The sequence below is a fragment of the Numenius arquata genome, chromosome 16 (genome assembly GCF_964106895.1).
Source record: "Numenius arquata chromosome 16, bNumArq3.hap1.1, whole genome shotgun sequence".
Taxonomy (NCBI): Eukaryota; Metazoa; Chordata; class Aves; order Charadriiformes; family Scolopacidae; genus Numenius; species Numenius arquata.
This window is the reverse complement of record NC_133591.1, coordinates 8,660,928-8,679,943: the sequence shown is the minus strand read 5'-3', so window position 1 is coordinate 8,679,943 and position 19,016 is coordinate 8,660,928. Positions and strand designations below refer to the sequence as shown.

At 43.7% G+C, this 19,016-nt stretch overlaps 1 protein-coding gene across 2 annotated transcripts in view; it reads right to left on the bottom strand.

Moving 5' to 3' along the window:
- The window catches only part of ULK1 (unc-51 like autophagy activating kinase 1), an 80,886-nt gene that overhangs the window by 49,108 nt on the left and 12,762 nt on the right, over window positions 1-19,016 (bottom strand). For both annotated transcript variants that reach the window (XM_074159327.1, XM_074159326.1), the window contains exons 4-8: window positions 15,603-15,635; window positions 14,795-14,831; window positions 7,733-7,906; window positions 5,957-6,030; window positions 3,104-3,205 (exon numbers count right to left, since the gene is read on the bottom strand). In XM_074159327.1, coding sequence (XP_074015428.1) covers window positions 3,104-3,205; window positions 5,957-6,030; window positions 7,733-7,906; window positions 14,795-14,831; window positions 15,603-15,635 — 420 coding nt within the window. The remainder of the gene's footprint in view (window positions 1-3,103; window positions 3,206-5,956; window positions 6,031-7,732; window positions 7,907-14,794; window positions 14,832-15,602; window positions 15,636-19,016) is intronic.

Genomic DNA, 19,016 nt, shown 5'->3' with positions numbered 1-19,016 from the left:
TTGATCTTCTCTCCATCCAGCCCCCCGAAGCCCTATTTTTTTTTTTGGCAGCTCATTCCTCCTCACTGCAGATAACGCTGGAATCCTCCTGGTTTGCATACCCATGAAGGTGCCTAATTGGGTCATGCAGCGAACAGCCAGGGCACCCAAATGCAGATGTTTCATGCCACTGTGCTCCAGATTCCCATGGGAATCTCAGCTAGGCAGAGGTGAGGGGCTGCCCTTGCCAGTCTGGGAGGGAAGGCACGCTTAGGATTTAGCCTGAAGAGGTTTATGTCAGAAATCCAGTTCCTGGCTGCCCTGTACAACTGGGTCTGCTGGTGGCACTGTGTGGAACCAGCCTGTTTTCTCCCCACCCATTTGTAGATGTCCCTCCCAGAAGCACTCATTGCTATTCACAGAATTCCCATCACCTCTGTCCACCATCCCTCTCTCCTCATAAAAGCCCTGTAAACAATAGCTTCTGCCTGCTCAGCGACCATCAGCAAATTCTTACAACACAGTCACGCCGACAAAGAAATAAAGCTGGTTAACCTTTAACTAGCTTTCCAACATCTGCCCTGGACAGGCTTCTTTCACCTGAAACTCGCAGCCAGGACAAGGCAATTTGTGACACACATGGTCAAAACAAATAAGTGGTGCACAGAGAGCCATCTGGGCTGAGCTCTCCTCTCTCCCTGATCAAACAAATCCACAGCTGCTACTGCAGTAACACACGGAGCCTGGCATTTTCCTTCAAAATACAAACCCTGAAAGAGGAAAGGGTGTGGGGAAAAATTAAAATAGGGAAACAAATGACCCCCATCCCCCATCCAATATATGCTGGATGTATATGGGGAAGAGAGAAGTCATCCAGTTAGGCAAGCACAAAGGATCAGGACTTGCTGGGCAGGGACCGAAATATCCCTTCCTTGCCCACCACAAGGCAGGGTATTGCCATGCCTCAGGCAGAGAGACACAGGCATACAGGACTGCTGTCACCTTTGTGTGAGCCAGAGGACACGTGTACAGGCAGGGAGCTGATGGCTTTCTGACCACCTGCCCTTTCCAAACCTTGGCTGGAGAGCAGAATGAAGCTGCCTAGTACTCAGTTTTATTTCCCCTGAAATATCTTCTCTGTAAGAACAAATGTTTTCAGAAGAACATTTCTGTGACATGCTTCAATGACCAATGACAAAAGCCACCAAATTCCTTTCAAAGAAATCAGATCCCCGAAGGTTGTGTGTGAGCTACTAAGCTAAGAATGATAAAGTCACCATGTTAAATGATAACTAAATCATTTGAATGAGTGCAGTATCAAGGTGCCTTTAGAGACTAAAAGGCACCAAGTTACAAGATAGAACGAGTGCAAGGCTCTCCTATGCATGCAGAGTCAAAGCTGGCTTTCTTCAACCCCACATTTTTTTCTTAATGCATAAATATTTATTTTCTTTTATCCCAACAGTCATTTTCTCCTCTCAAACAAAGATACCAACACTGACAACAAGTGGATGCAGCCAGTAAAGAGGAGCCATTCAGGAGTTTGTGTACTTTGTAGTGGTGTTTATAAAAAAAGAAACATGCAAAGGAAATGAAGTCTTGCTCTAAATACAGAGCAAGCTAGTGGACAGAATATAAAGCACTGGAATGGAAGATCCTTACAGCAGCAGGGAAAAATTACCCTGAAGGAGAAAAGTGTTCTTGGCTCTAGACAAAACCAAAACATACCATTATTTTACTTCTGTATTTGCCCACTTTTTCCTGCAACACATTCAGTATTCACTTTATCCTTCCCAATGATGTAATTGCATAAACATTCAAGGTCTTGTGTGAAATTCTAAAGAGCTGTGGAACTCAAGCTCAGAAAGTCCCAGAGTTCGTAAAACTGGCCTTGTTACATGAGCATAAATTCCACCCCACCCCCAACTGACTTTTGTTTTGTTTGGGTTGTTTGCTTCTGGTTGGTTGATTTTGGTTTTGGTTTTTTGTTAGGGAGTCAGGGTAAAGAGATACCAGGACATGAGAAAAGAGGGCCACAGTTCACCTTTGCCCTAACTGATCTAAGAAGCTGAAGAGTTGGCACCAGCTGACACATCAGTATGTAAATTTGAGGTTTGGTCTTTGCCCATACATTAGAGATGAGCTCTACAAAGCTCACACATTAGAGAGGCAAAGAGCTATCAGCAACTCAACCATCTTTCTGCTATGCTGCAAGACAGAAAGGAAAAAAATCTGGCAAGTACAGTACTTTAAAATAGTGCTTGCAAGGGAGAGTCTTGCAGATTTCATTCAACACAGAAGAGTAATACGCAGTGTGGCACACAAACGACTGGGAACAAGAAAAATACACCGAATCTAGATGAACTTCAGCTACATATAAGCTTAAAAATATGTAAAATAATCCTGAAGCAACTTACATAAAAGCTGTGATGAATTCTCCATAATTCAAAAATTTAGAATCAGATAATACCTTTCACAAAAGATATGCTCTAGCTCATCCAGAAGTTATGGCATAAATTACAGGGTGAAGTTTTACTGGACTGTGTTATGTTTGGAGGGGTTTGGACTTGATGAACAAACATTTCAGGAAGGGATTGCTGTGAGATGACAGATAAGATCCTTTTGATAAGATCCTACCTAACTGCTCTAAAAACAAATCAATTTAGCTGCAACACACCAGTTACCACCAAATCATCCCAAACATTAACTTGCAATTACAATCTTCCTTATTGTCCTTCCATACCCAACAGAATTATAATTATAAATTATACACTGAGTACAGTTGTAAATAGAAACTGATTTTTTTAAGTGTGGGCCTGGAAAAATCCCTCTGCTTTAACTGATTTGTGGTAGTCTTCTAAAGAGATGACCGTTCCTAAGGATTTATAATCAGGAAATACATTTCACTGAGACACAGTCCAGAGAAGGAGAGTCACATTTAGTAAAACGTCCAGCATTACAACATATAAAGCACCTCATTGTCAAGGTGTTGGACAGCCAGACCTTTATGAGGCTGGATCTATGGGAATTAATATTATAGATGACAGAAGCCTAAGAGTAAGCAGATTAAAAGGAAAAAAGAAAAAAGCAAGAAAGTCAGAAACATTAGCTCTAAGCTACTCACCTGAAAAGGAGCCTTTCCTGTCAAACACTGATAAATGATGGTTCCTATACTCCAGAGGTCAGCTTTGGCATCGTAGTGTTGAGACATAATGACTTCTGGTGCCTTTTTGAGGAAAGAACAGAAATCTGTTTTATAAAAAAAAAAAGTAGCTTTGGGGCCTTCTTTGTCAGGCACAAGAAAGAAACAGAAGTTAGTATTAGGCTTTAAAAACCCCTGAGCTAGACTCCCCAGTAACCATGAAAGGTTTGCTCCCACGAAGACTGCTACACTACCTTGAAAGGGCCAATTCCCTGTCTAAGAGACTTTCACTCAGTCAGACAAAAAAATACCAGAAGCTGTTTTGCTACTTTGGGCAAATTCAGTACTTTCCCTTCTCAGTGTACCAATTTCTGCTCAATCCACCTGTGCTCAGAAGCAGCCTCACTGAAATTGCACAGACAGGTCTTCTAAACTAAAGTAACAGGTAAATGATCAAGAAAAGCAAAGGCTCACACCACACAGGTAACCTTGAGCCTCCATCCTGATCTGCATCACTTGGGCACTTTCCTCATTTAGTCTAAGATGGCAGTATATTAATTATGCTCCAGAGCCTGTTCCTGCTGCCAAGGTCACAGTTTGGGTTCAAAGACAGATCTGTGCATTTCAGTCCAACAGCTTGAGCCCTTCTGTCCCTCAGACTCTAGTTTCTAATATCACACTGTGCCCTTGGTTGCTCCCTCCCAGGCTAGTTGCAGAAGCTGGAGATGGTGTGAGTCCACAAAGCCCCGTGGCTCAGGAGGCAGCGTGCCTTAGAAGCGGTAGCAGAAGAGGGACAGAAGGGCAGGCTTGCTAATCCCACATGTTTATAACAACAGATTTCATCGCAGTGCTGCCAGCATGGAACAGGATCAATTTTCTAGCTCTGTGAAGAGTAAAGGCCACATGTAATGGAAAAAAAAAATAGCAGCAAACAAGTTGTGGACAGGAGCTCGGTCTGTCCCTAAGGGAAGCAGGCGTGACACCCCAAACACAGCCAAGGAAACAGGACAAGAACTGCACAAGGAGGTTTCAAGTCTCACATGACATGGATCATATCAGGGTTCAGACAAAAAGCTCATCCTGGTATGGGTAAAATACCTTTCTTTTTTAAAAGAGCAAAATGAAAAGAGCAGCAATGGGCTACGAGCTAAAGCAGGGAATAAGGGTCTGCCTGGCCAGCAGATGTTCCCAGGGCTACCACACAACAGCAGTAGGGAAAAACTTCAAACACTCCTAAATCCCAACTGAACCCTCCCTCCTCATCTTCCTTCAAACCCATCAGTAAACAGAGGACAATATGAAACATTCTGAGATTCCTTGTAATGTCCAGAGTTGTTTAAAATAAAAAAATAAAATAGAAAAAGGCAATCACTAGGTTCCTCCAGCCCTTTCAAAAAATAAGCTGGGTGTTTTCATTTACTTTCACAAAACACTCTGAAAGAAAAAGTCTCTCTAAAAATAGACAATTCAGGAAACTCTCACAGGAGAAAAAAATTACATCATCTTCACATATAGCATAGTTCAAATAAACATGAGGCTTCAAAAAAAGAGAGAGAGAGGAAGCCTGTTTTTCTTGAGTTAATACTGTGGAACAGACTACCAAACACGCTACCCCTGTGTGGCACAGCCCAGCCTAACTCTGCCCAAAGAGTACAGACAAAAAAAAAAAAAAAAAAAAAAGAAAAACTTAGAGTGGATTAGACCATGTTCAAAATCAGGTGCCTACTACCCCCAGGGCACTTGTAAAAAATTAAACCTAAATTCATCCACATCATCTTTTTACTTTGAGCTCAGACGCCCACATCCCCAGGAACTACTACATGGCTGGCTTTGACATTTTTATTTCTGGCCTGGTTTTGTCATTTTTAATTTCACTGACTTGATGTGACACTCAGATCTTGACTGCTACCACAAGCACAAATAAAAAATCACCTCCTCCCATCCTGGTCCCAGAATGGAAAGTACAAGGGGAGTGAAAGGGATCAGTTTTGGGTTTTTTTGTAAACACATCTGTTTCACAAGCTAAGAAGTCATTCTGGAAGCAGCTGGTTTGGTCAAAGAATTAGTGGTGGGAGGAGGGTTAGGAAGTGGGAATGCACAGAACAAATTGCAAACAGAAGCAGGTGAGCTCCATTTACACCCATCTGCTGAGCTGCACAGCACAGTGTACTTCGGAGTAAGTTAGCAAAAATGGCAAAATCTCTGCCTGCATAGGTCCATAGGTCTCAAGGGATTTTGCAAGACCAAAGAGCTAAAAACAGTTGGAGATTTTCAAAATTGCTGTTAAAAAGGGACCTTGTTCCTGATGCTGTGGCCTTAGCAAAAATGACTGCAAAGCCCGAGATGACAGCAGGCTTGTGGAACCACTCTGTCTCAAAAGGGCCTGCTGAAGCAGTGATTTACTAAGGCTCCTCTCCAAGGAGGCAACACCTCAAATACAGCCAGATGTGTGAAATATCACCCGAGCCCTCACTCTCTATTGCTGTTTCTTTGCTGGCAGCAGAGGAAATAGATTTAATTTCCCAATGCCTTCAGCGGAGAGGCCCCAGTCCCCTCTGGACGATGCACTTTCCGGGAGCAGACAGCAATCAATACTCTGTTTTGTTCTGTTTTTATTTATCAACAGCTCACCAGAAAGTTAGACGACAACACAGGCACCTGTTGTCCAACATTACCAGCAGCTAGAACTTTATGAAGTCTCCCTGTGTAATAGCTGGTTTCTGACAAGTAAATAAAATTTCACCTTTGGGGGAAAGACTAGCAAAAAACAAAGCCTTGCTTCTGGAGGGCAAAGCAAGAACAATACAGAAAAACCTGAAGGCAAAAGACACTTACCATGTACATTGGTGAACCACACAGTGTTGCTGCCATCATGTTATTCTGCAGGTATCGGGCAAACCCAAAGTCAGCTACAAAGAGAGAGAGGTAGGTCAGGATCAGACACCAGTTGTAGAGAGCCTGCATCTTCCCCAGTTGATTCCCTCTTTCATTTCACTTCCTGTGAATCTTCCCAGCAAGTGAAGTACCCCATCTTAATAAGACTTTGATAGCTCTCTTCTCAAGCAGAAACATCCTTGTGCTAGCTATTAACGCACACTACAGGCACTAGAAGAGGACAAACCAAGCCACAACAAGAAGAAGTATTCAGAAGAACAAACTCCCGCCCATTTTTCAGAGATTAAGTCACTTCCTGCTGTACCTATTCACCTGCACTCCAAAATGTCAGCTGCTGGGAGCTGGTAAAGCTCTCTTGACTTCAGTGAGAGCATGCCAGTTCATACCAGCTAGTTCATCTGCTGCTACCTCAACTTTTAATTTAGGGAACTAAAAGTTCCCCTCCATTGAAAAGGCTGCAGTGTAACAGGCATCCAGGAGAAACCACTGCCCACCACCACCCACATTTCTAGACCAGCCCTACTGATAACAGTCTTGCTCTGTTCATTTAGAAGAGTTTCAAAAACGCTAACCCCAGCAGGAAGACAGAAAGCTGAGCCATAGTTCACCTGGAGGCTAGAAAAGCCAGGGACAAGGAATAACAAGACGAATTTGCAGGTTACTCAGCATCTAATCATATGACACTTAAAGGTTCTCTCAAGGTTACCAGATATTTCAAGCTAGAAGATTGACACAGCTGTTTACACTGTCACCTGTCACTAATGAACTGGTACAGCTAGCTACTCCCTGGACCATGTACTTCTCAGGGAAGCAGAATGGAGGGGTTACAGGGTACATCACATCAAGAGCAGCCATGCCCACGGCCCTCCTGCAGAAGTGACTGGCAGTCACAGACACCTTCAGGTAACTCTGCACTTCACAAAAAACACCTCATCCAAGTGGGCAGCAACGCTTCAAACTTTTCCACTGGACCCCATTTTAATTTTATCTAATTTGTGTCAGCTTCAGCTCATGAACTGTAACATAATCCAAAGTCATGGATATCACCCTCAGTGTTGAGGGTAGTGTCATCCAGCGCTCATTTCTGAGGGGCCGCAGGGAATACATGTGCTCTGTAACTGGATTACTGGAGCATTTGTCCCAACTACTGGTCTATCTGTGCCACTTGCCTAATGTGCAAAAAGTTAATTTCTTCAAGATGCAGCCAAGAAGCCTGCCTCTAATCGGGACTGTGGAAATGCCTGCTTTCAGGTGTGCCTGACTCCCACTGTGCTCTCTGAGGCCAGCCAGGAGAACAGCTAGTTTCAGGCCTTAAGACACCAACGTTTACCTCAATTCTATTAAAAGTTGGAGACAAAAGTCACAATGGCTGCTCATTTCTTGGTAAACCTGGAGATTACAAGCCAATTAGGGCAGGCTGGTATTTATTTTTACCAAGGGAGGCACCGTTCAGCTTGGAAGTAGAGCAAGGCCTGCCCAATTTCTTCTGGGTTGGTTTGTGTCCTGGCAGAGCAGAAAGCTCTTGCTCCTACTGCTTGGAGCCGACTAATGGTTGTGTCTAGCACAGGAACTAAGATGAAAAACATGAGGGCATTTTAAGAAGTGCAGCAATTTTCCTCCCTCTAGACAGTTCCCCAAAGGAGGACTGAGGCCTGCCACATATCCATCACCAAACTCCCAAGAGCTCTCATGGAGACATCTGTAGCGGGGTCTTACCGATCTTTATGCGAATGTTGTTGGGATTTGATTTCCTGCCTCCTGCGTAGGAAAGGAGGATATTCTGTGGTTTCAGGTCTCGATGGATGATGCCTTTGCTGTGCAGCATTTTCATGGCACCTGCTATCTGCTGGAGAAAGAGCCTGATGGTGTCTTCACTGAGTGTCCGCATAGCTAGGGAGGAGGAAAAAATAACCACAGATGAAAAAATTACAATGCCAGTTCTCTGAAGAGCCCAGAGGGCAGACTGTCCACAGCAATTAGCCATAATTTGGCATTTTTACTTCCACGTATGGTGTTTTTTCTACACATGCTATTTCTGGATGATTCCTACAGGCAACAAGAGAGAGCATTTTTTATTCCCAGCTTATTCTGTGGTCAGGGCTGTTCTCAGTCCCGAGCCTCTCACAGTGAGCTCAGACTAGTGGCGGGAGCTAAATCTGGGTAATCAACTGGGTCCAAAAAGTGACATTTGGTGAGGTTTAGAGCTTTCCTCAGCAAAAGCTGCCGGCCAGCTACAGGCATGCACTAAGCAGGGCCTGTGGTCACTACCTTTGAGCTATGGTCAATAAATTCAGAATTTTATCACACAGACTACGTGTAAACCTGAAGCTAAGAGGAAAGGCAGTTAGGATTAGGCTTCACATCTGCAGGAATCATTAAGGCTCAGTAGGTTCAGAGTGAGTTATGGTACATGACCAGCAGGGATCTGTAACTTCAGGGTTACAGAGTCCAAGTCCAGACCCAGCTCTTGTGCATCAACACCCACTAGACCAAACCATCACTCTAACCCCAAACTCAGTGTTAGGGTGAACCACAGCCCAATACCTAACATCATACCCCTACCAGATGGCCACTGCAAACTGCTATCTGACATCCTCTATCTTGCATCCGTAGGTAGGAAAGAGCAGGAAGACCATCTCAGAACGCTTTTATAAGCGACTTTTTTTTAAAAAAAAAAAAAATTAGTAATCAAAATCTGCAAATATGGAAGCTCTGAACTGCACTCTCCCAAGATACAGACTTCCCAAGAACAGTGGTGTGAAAATAAACACTGAAGGGATTAAAATAATGTTCAACTGGCTCTTCTAATCAGAGTGATGCGACATTAGCTCTCGTTATTTTAAGAGCTATATGTATGAAACTCTTGCCAAAGCTGGGAGCAGCCTGCTAAACAAACCCCAGGACCAACAGCGCTGGTTGGCCTGAGCAAGTCAGGCTTAAAGCAAGCGCCATTCCACTTGAATGAAATAATGTCTTTTGTAAAAGGTCCCTGTAAATTACTTGGGAATTCATTAGTGTTTTTGCAGCTGTTCTCTAGTAGGACATTAAAACAAGCTGGCAAGAGCTTCAAAATGCTACTCTACCTAGTCAGTTAGAAGGGAGGAATCCTTACAAAAACACAGATGAGGTTGCATACAGCTTTAACACAACACAGGAAATTAAAATCTAACTTTTAAAATACATGCATGGGAAACAGCAAGGGACACAGATAAGTTAAACAGCACTTAGAATAGAAAATAAACTCCCACCACTCCCAAACCTCGCTGTTCTAGGAGGCAGCACAAGCAGAGCTAAAATGTCACCAGGGCTATCAGCTGGTCCTGGAGTCATACACGTGAGACCAGTGCACATGTATATAGAGTTTCTCTCCCCTCACTGGGCCTTTTTGCTCATGAACTGGCACTCAGCTGGAATGCAAGAGACTCCTCTAGCAAGGGGAGATTCCGTGAAGGGATTTTAAGGCTAATAAAAGGCAGCTCAGATACAAGTCTTCCAAACCCACTTGCATCTTCACAAAAGCACTGCCTCATCTTTAACAAGGCTTTCCCAGACCTCCTGCTGAAATATATCAGTGTACTCAGTCCTGTACTATTTTCTGTCTATTAAAAGTCCAGCATCTCAGCTGTGCTCAATCTTCTCTCCAACAAAAGGTCTCTGCAATATTTCTGCGATTCCTATTCAAGGAAATCTATTCAGGAATGGTTAAAACATCATCTTTAAACAAAAAAGCAAGAATTCCAAAGTTTTTCGCCCAACTCAGCTCAGGCCCAGGAAAGGACAGGCCATCTCATCTTCCCCCAAACATGAAGCAAGACCTGAAACTTGGCAGTTGTTAAAATTAAGCTAGCAGGCAATTACAAACTCCTGGCTAAATACGCTCTGCCTCTAGCAGAGAAACTGTGCTGTCGAGAGCCTTGTTCTGACCTGCAGTCCCAAGAGCATGCCACATCTTTAAGGCGTTCCCTCTCCTTTATATAATTGGGTGGCTACAAGACTAGCACAGCAGCGGCCACCATCCCTTAGCAGAGCCTCCCTAATGTGGGCTCTTACTTTTTGTACTGAAAACAACATTGCTACAGACATCAGAAAAATCCATTCACCCAGAGAAAACAGGGCCCCTGAGCTACTAATTTCTGCAGAATTTAAGCTTTTCCACTTCACAGAAGTCTGTACAAAGCTCTCAGCCCTGCAAAGGTACTGTTTTCCTGACACACGCAGAATCTAAGCTGGTGTCCTGAGCTCACAGACAGATTCTCCCAGTGCAACTGCTATGGCACAGCAGAGGTACCATGTTGCAGCACAGCAAAATTAGATGGAGGTCTGTTGGGTCCTCTGGCAGCATTAAATCTCACAAATCCAGGTACTGCAGCAAGGCAGGACTGTGAAATTGTGACACTGCCCTCAGTAACAGAGAAGGGACAGTCAGCTGCTTGGGGAGTGTAGGGACATACCCTTTTACCTCCCTCCATTAACAAACAGGCTGTAACACAGAAGAACGAAAGTCTTTATCTCTCGTATCCAGCCCATCAGTCTACTGCATGACAGCAGCAATCTCCAACTGAAGGACAGAGACATAAATACAACTGACACTTTCAGCAACTTCAGGATATTGGTCTGCAAAAGACCTTCTAAAGCAGCTCCCATTGGCAGAGGGAGGGAGAAGTACAGAAGACTCATTCTATTTAGGTACCACCAAAAAAAAAAATAAAGCATGGAGAATGAAACAACTCGCTCCCCTGTTACATCCCAAACAGGGATTTTAACTTGTACTTCTGTCCTTGTAGAAAGGGAACATCTATCATCTTTACCAGAAAACTGCTGGCAAATCACTAAATCCACACTGAAGTCTGGGCATCCCCATGGAGGTCTGTGGTCAGCAACACGTTCTTGCAGAGAACGCTGTTTCACAAGCCTTACTTTGCCGTTACTGAGAAGTAATAATATCCCTGTGTTTATTTTCATGGGCTCCACTTCAGTTACGAGGCACTCAGCCTACTGCCTTGGGAACGGCAGCCACACAGGTCAGTAGATCAGAGCAAATATTTACTGCGGGTCAGTGTGGGGCCTGTGTGCCTTGTAGCTCGTGAGGCATAGGAAAAGGATGAAACCACCTAAAGAGTGCCCTGGTTAGCCTGTGCTCAGATGTTTAACTTGCCAGGCAAATTGTAGTAAACAGCCCTTGTCAGCAGATCCAAGGGTAGATGCACTGGAGTCCACCCACTGATGTTACATGACAACACCATTTTGGAAAAGTTATTTAGGAAAAAAAAGCTTCTCCTCTTACCCACAGGTGCCACAAGCTTCTCTTTAACATGTGCCCAATCCAAACCCAAGCTGACTTATTTGGGGCCCATCATGTAACTCCCCCAGCTCCACCCATGCAAAGCGTGGCCAGCGAGACTCCTCTGAAATCTGTACAAGTCAGAAGACTTATTCCAGATAGGTCTAGTCTTATCATAGATATTCTTTAATTACCTAGCTGTAGAGGGTGAAGAGTCACACAGCAGTGCCTTACACCTCTTGTTTGCAAAGGGGTCCCCACACTACTTGGGATGAATTAGAAGATCACAGCTTCTGGCACATGTCATGGTCAAACCAAGAAACGCCCCGCTCTGACATAAAATGCTCTCCAAGAAGCAGCTTTAAGGAAGGTCATGAATATGCACTTATGAACTGTCTGTAACAGCCTGTGTCAAGGCCAATTCACAGAATTTAAGAAGAAGTTTTAGATCAATCTACTCTGACCTCCTGAGTATTCAAGGCCACAGAATTCCAGTTATTCCCGTTCAGAGGACAGTCACTTGTAACGCTGCCCACAGCTCTACCACCCACAGCAGCAATCTGCCACTCTCAGCTCAAAACATACCCTCAGATGGGCGTTAAATGAAAGCAACATCCACAGAGATCTATCAGAAGGGAAGTCATGCCACACCATTAAAGAACACCACCACAGAAGTTACGCTCAGTGGAACACACACAACCTTGGGTTGTATCAAAGAGATGGGGCTGACCAACAGCGTAACCCAGCCAACACTCATATTGCATTGAAATGTGCACATACGCACGTCTTCCAGTTATGAAGACAAGGAGAATTAGAGTGCCTTTGGATTCAACACAGAATTACCATATTGCCTAATGCTTGTAATTAGAGGGCAGAATGGATTGGGAAGCTTACAAGCATCTCGTTCAATGAGAAACAGAGGATTTGCATGCGCAGTTTGCGTAAGTGTTACAGGAACTACCAGCAAAAATGTCTGAGGAGTCAGTGGGAAAGTAGATGTTGCAGTTAAATACCATCACACAATTATCAAAGTAACCGAAGCATCACAATAACCGTTCAATATAGATGAGACTCTGACATACCAGTGAAATACCCTGGAAGAAATCTGAACTTTCCAAGATGAGCTTTCAGGAAAAAAAAAAATCATTGTTGTCAAAAGCACCCCCGAGCACCTGCAGAAGCCAGGAGAGGAGATACCCCAAAGGAAAACATGGTGGAATGGAAAAAGCCACGGGATGCAAAAGCAGACACTTGTATCTAGGCTCCGGGATCTGGAATACCCAGATCTCCGCTGCAGTGATTGGAGCAATAACTTTCTTACTGCAGTCCCTTACGGACTGCTCCCTCTGGAAATCTGTGCCTGCTGGGTTTTCTTTACTGGCAACAGGCACACAGATGGTGAGAATTAAAATAAAAGCAAGCACCAATTTCCCAGTCACAACAGCTGCTCTTTACAGTTGTCAAGGTAAAATATTTTTTTGGTAAAAACAGAACTAAATTTGACAATATTACCTTAACTCAGGCAAAGAAGGATCGAACCTTACCCCAGGTAGCACTCAAACAAATCAAACTGGGGTACAACTGAATTTTATTTGGAAAAATACAATTTACCATCCCTTTCTCAAACTAGCCACTAATTTCCTGAGTAGTCTCATTTGATAAACAAGGAAGTGAGCTGCATTAATAGCCTAGCTAATTCACAGCAGGCTTCACTTTTTTTTGATGGGGTGGTGGAAGGGAGAAGATGACAATGTACACATAGAAGCAGTACATGAACAGGAAGATTTTCTATAACCCCATGTTTCTATAAATCATTTGGCCAGAAGTTGTGTTCTTATTTACATACGCAGTTTTGTCAACAGTGCATAGCCAGTGCTTTAATATGAAGGTTCATTTCATGTGCATGAAAGCTAAAAACTTTAGCTTTCAAAGCCTACACATGGGTAAAACTCAAGTTTGATTATTTTTAAAAAGCATTTCATTATTAAAATTTGCACTTACATTCAAGGAGAAAAAGAAGGTATCAAATACAAAACCATTTTCACTTGGTATTCATAACAGCATTTCACCACCACCAAAGATGCTCCTGTTTGAAACACAGCAATACCCAATGGATGCAAAACACCATCACTTATCTAAGACAAAGCACACTAAACCTGGGTTTTGAAAAACAAATGCCTGTCACTTCTATCTCACTCACATTTTAAACGAATAAAACACATGAAAGGCAGAATATTCCTTCATTTTCCTTCAAGTACTAAATCCCTTCTGAAAAATTAAAGTCTACCAACATAATTCATTACCCTGTATGAATAGAGTGCAACATACCAGCATCAAGCACCAAATAATCATTCTATGGATACCAACACTAGCTGTAGGGCAAATGCAAATTTAGCTTTTAATCCTTCAATTTTTGCCATTTCCAGGCATCATGTACCTCAAATAAGGAGCCTGAAGTATTATCCAGCTGACTAGCTTTTAATTTAAACAATGCGAACAAACTTTGTTTAACCATGACCCAGAGCCACATAAGAAATGCGATTAAAGTTGTCTCTTCACATTTAGTAATCTTGTAGTTAACATGCAAAACAAGAAGAAAGCTACTTTAAAGAAAAAAGAAATACAGTCAGGCCAACAGAAAATAAGGGCTATGTCTGACTGCAGCTAAGCAACTTGTTAAACATGTTATTCCCCTACCGCTTAGGTGCTCAGGTACAACGGGATTTTCACATAGGCCAGGATCCTGTACCCATGCAGGGGGCTGCACTGAAAAATAGCTTTGGAGATGGAAGCCTGAGTCCCAGTAACACTGCTGGATAACATGCAAAGCACATTTCATTCAGTTTGACGGCAAAGACACACTTCAGTCTCTCCAAAAGGTTCTTCAAGGCACCACAGTCACAGATACCTGAGCAATATTCTTCAAAATATCCTGAAGTTAGTAGTTTTCATCACCCTCACAACACTACTGGCTACACTACAGTCACCCTCAAAACACTGAAGAAAGAAACGCGTTCTGCTCTAGATGTGGGGACAACCTTGGAGGAAAACTTAAAGAAAGCAAAATATACTGTTGGAATCTTATTTTGATCCAATCCTACAGAACTGCAAGACTTCTAACTAACTGCAAGTATAAATAGCTTTTTTCCAGTGACCAAGAAAAAGACAAACCACATCCCTAGCAGTGTTAAAATGTTTAATCTATAAGGCCGTTGTAACTAAAATACGTAACTACTGACAGCAGTCACCACTGACCTATATAGGAAAGACTACAAGACTAGCTTTTATTGTCATGGGTTCTCAGTTTTCAAGTTATTATCAAGGTTGAACCTCTTAGAAGAGGAGCAGTGATACTCTGTTTATTTTGCAGAAATTAAAAAAAAAAATTCACCATCTGCTTACTTAGACCTTCCGCAAACCCCAGTAAGTGTAATGAGCTAAAACAGTCAGTGTTTTCTTCTGAATACAGAGAATATTCTCCATATTTTTCTACTTACTGTGAAGATAGTCTGCCAGGTCACCACCGTTACAGTACTGCAAACAGAACAGAAAGCTCAGTAAATGCACAGGAAATGAAAGATTAAAAAGAAAAACAGTAAACTTCACTAGGATGGTAGGCTTATCATAGTATTTAAACATAAACAATCACGAGTCAAAATACACATTCAGAAGTTGGCAGGGAAAACCCCATTCCAGTATATCCCTGTTCTGTCCCATTTCCCTTACACATTGTGTTGCATTATGATACACCAACACTAACTAGCTCTTGTGTGTGTGCACATCCTTGTACGTGCACATCAGGGAAAGATAAACCCAGAACAAAGCAGAAGAGTCACTGCTGGAGACACCACCAGAAAACTGGTTGAGGAAAGGCTGGGAGCAGCCACAGCTGAAAACTGAAATTCCCCACATCTCATTCCATATCATCAGGGAAAGCGAACAAGACCTGAGAGTGAGGACTGCAGAGGAAAGAAAACTTTTGAAAGCTTTGCAGCCAAGCCGTGTGGAGAAAATTTACTTTCCATGTATCTCTGAAGCAGATACTACCCAGTAACACCCATTTGACCCTTGAGGTAAGACATCTGACTGATTAAACCTGTGCCAGCATGACCTTCTGACAGCAGCAATATGAAAAATCGCCCTGGCTGCTATCTTCACCCACACAGCTCCAGTCCCCAAAGGCACCCAGCTGCAGATTAGATTGGCAAAAACATCACAGGTGAGAGAGACTGCAAGCAGAAAGCACTACTTCTGTAACAAGCTGGTCTGTTTAAACCAAGTTTAAAAAAAAAAAAAGACACATACCTCCATAACCAAGTAGACAGAGTTTGCCAGTTCCTGAGGAAAGAGAAAATGGAAAAATAAAACATTTATGCATTGAAATATTTCACACACTTTACAATGGCTGCATTTGCTTTTAAACAGGTAAATTGTGCTCTGTTATGATTCCGACAGAAGTGAGGGTAGAAACTTCATTACAGATTAATTCCTGGAAGATTGCTTACTTTGAAAGTGCCAGGTATTTAAGCACGTTAAATTCTTTCTGAGCGCGCATCTGTTTACCCAAGCAGATCTCCTGCACTGTGGCTTGAGTCTTCATGTTCCTTTCGGGCTCTTGGGATTAACAGCGGTATGCAACGCAGATGCTGGCACACTACTATCTTACAGCCTTAATCATTTCTACATTTAACTTGGCCCTTTATAGCAGCCATGCCCACATGAACAGCACTAGGATGAACAGAGAGGTAAGAGCCACACAACTTTGGGATCTGCAATTCAACCCTCCGGGTGGAAAGTGCCTAAGAGTTCCACCTATGATTTGAGGGCAAAAGGGAAAGATCTTGGGTCAAAAATGCATCATCAGCCAATGAATTTCTACACATGCATTAACAGAGTGCTATTATCAGGTGGCTAAAGCTTTCTGGATTATTGTTGGGGGGCAACACCAGCAAACTCCAGGCCAAATGCTCATCTTCCTAAATTTGCTACGAGGTGCTACACTGTGACGATGCTTCCAGTCTGGAAAGTTTATCTCCAGCCTTCACTGATCTTCTCCACCAGCTCCCCGGCCTTAGGAAGCATGTACAAGGCCATATATATACCGTATGAGCACAAGGTACCGCAGAGAAGTGCCCCGAAAACATCCAGCACCACGGAGCCACACTGGGAACTTTGGTGTCTGTGCAACACATGCTGGCACCAGCGGCTGCTGGGCACTTGTTTGGCAGAGCCACCAGCAGAGAACAAGCATGAGAACAGCCAGATGTTTCAACCCTGGGTAGACCCAGAAGGGTGAACGACTCAACCCTCTTGTTGAAATAGGAGTAAGACAGAAGCAGACCTGCTACAGAAAAGCCTCTATGGCCTAAGTCACTCCTGAACTCAAGGCCGGGTCCTGGTTAAGTGCAGGCAGCAATAGCCTGGGTGAATGAAAAAGCTCCGAAAGCAGAGCAAGGGCCTTCACTCCATTCCCACAGCTCCATGGCAGCATGCCTTTACTCACAGGCCGTTTAGACACCTGCCCACCCGATTCCTCTTCTGAGATCAACTACAATTTCAAAAAGCCCCAGCATCCACCCTACCAGCCTTTTAGCTTCCAAGCAGCCTCTGCTGTCTGCTCTCAGCCCCTTTCATCTCCGTCTGCCCACAGGACTCTACCTCCTGTCAAGCCCGTACCAAATTGACTGCCTTTGTCAACGCCTGGAGCCCTCAGCACCTCCCATCATTTCTCTTGCAGTCCTCTTTTAATGTCTCAACATGAAATCTGAGTTTCCAGATGCTTGCTGGAAGACTGGTTGGAGGAAGGAGGGGAGAGGGGAGGAAGCTGAACTACCTGTGATTTAAGAGACTCAAGCTACAGCAGTATGCATCCACCTTCCCTGGAAGGGCTCAAGGCATTGGGCAACCCAGCAGCCCCAGCTCATTCGCATCCCCTAGTCCGAGCATTCACCAGACCAGGACTGGCCATCCCCAGCTCTTACAGCTCTGCCAAGCCCAGCTGAGCTTTCTGAGGTCTCCTTTTATGTCCAAAAAAGCAGTTTTCTGTGATACTTCAAGAAGGCGTTTGTTGCGTTTCCTTGCATGATGAATACTGCTTTAAACAGGCCTTGTCTTCCAATATCTGCATTTAAAAGCAGTATGCATTAAGTCATCCACTTCCACACACCCCTCAGATGAAGTGGGGAACCAGTCTGTGGTTAGAAGCACCAGCCCAGGGAAGCAGTGCAAGCAGCAAACCCCAGCCATCATCACAAGCTTTGCACCTAACAAAGACCAGGGGAAAATTTTCCTACATGTTCAAAGCCCACCAGCTCCTGCTGTCCTTGGCAGGAACAGCAAAAGGACAAGGTTTATGGAAGACACCCAGGTCTCTCACTTCTCTGGGAACTCCAGCCACGGATGTAGCAGAAGACACAAGGCCACCTCAGAAGCAGGTTGCAGTTGCTCAGAGAACAACTGCAGGGCAACTGCTGGGCATGGGCAAGTGTCTGAAGTGGTTTTTGCAGCCCACACTGAGCTCATCGCTGCCACAGCAACACTCTTCAGAGACACTTCTTGTCTAAACATGCTGTGATCACTGCAGCTCAGTATCTCATACACGTTACTATGTATAGTGCCAGCAAGGTTTGGGGAAGCTTAATATATTATTACCTTTACAGAAAATGAAGAGGAAGTTTAGCTTACACAAACTAAGTCCAAAAGGTATTTGTAATAAGTTATTGGCCAATAGTTAATGTACACTGTACAGTTTGGTTATTTTTCCACTGTACGTTATTTAAAGATTCTGCAAACAAACATCATCAAGCAAGTAATTGATTTTTGGCAGGCAGTGTGTACAGTGACTAGGGTTAAATAAGGACCCACAGAGGCACGGGAGATGCTCTGCTCGACAAAGTGACCTTGGTGGTTGGTGGTTTTATCCCACCAACACAGGGTGACAAGATAAGAGGGCAATGCCTGAAAGGCTTCTAGGAGAGAAGCAGGTTTCTCCCCCAACACTTCCATGGCCACAGCACCCCATGAACATCCTTGATCCAAGCCTCACTAGGAAGCACTCTCTGAACATCCATCCATCCAAGCCTCACTAGGACACACTCACCAGCATGCTGCACGCACCCCCACTGCAGCAGCAGACACTGAACAAGCCTATTTTCAGATGGCAGACGCCTGTAGCAGTGATGACACATCTTCTACACTTGCAACTTCAGCATTTTAAGACCAACTTACCAGATAGAGATTTGTAGGAATTTTGCCAACAAAAGTAAACATTTATTTCAGGAAGGACCCTGGAAACAAGCTCTTGTTTGAAAAAAAGCTTTCAAGCAAGTAGCTTACTGTGGATTACAATGGTCTAAGGTGACTTCTGGTTTCCCAAATGGGCTGACGGGCTTCTCTCAAGATGATTTAGCAGCAGAAGCTATTTCTTTTCCACTTTTATCCTTCCACAGTATTTATGTTTTGTTCATTAACAAAACAAGGAAAAAAATACTGCAAGCCAGATTTTTGCAGGCTACCAGTGTCTCTAAAAAGAAACAAAATGCCCAACCCACTCATTTCCACATCAGTAACAAGAATATCAGTTTGTTGTATTTCTGCAGAGGCTGATGTCCAAGAAGTGCTGCAGATAATTTACTCTGGGCCTCTTACTCACATGTGCCAGCCCATGCAGCCAAGGCTAATCCTGTCATTAAACAAGCTTGACGAAGGGAACAGCATAGA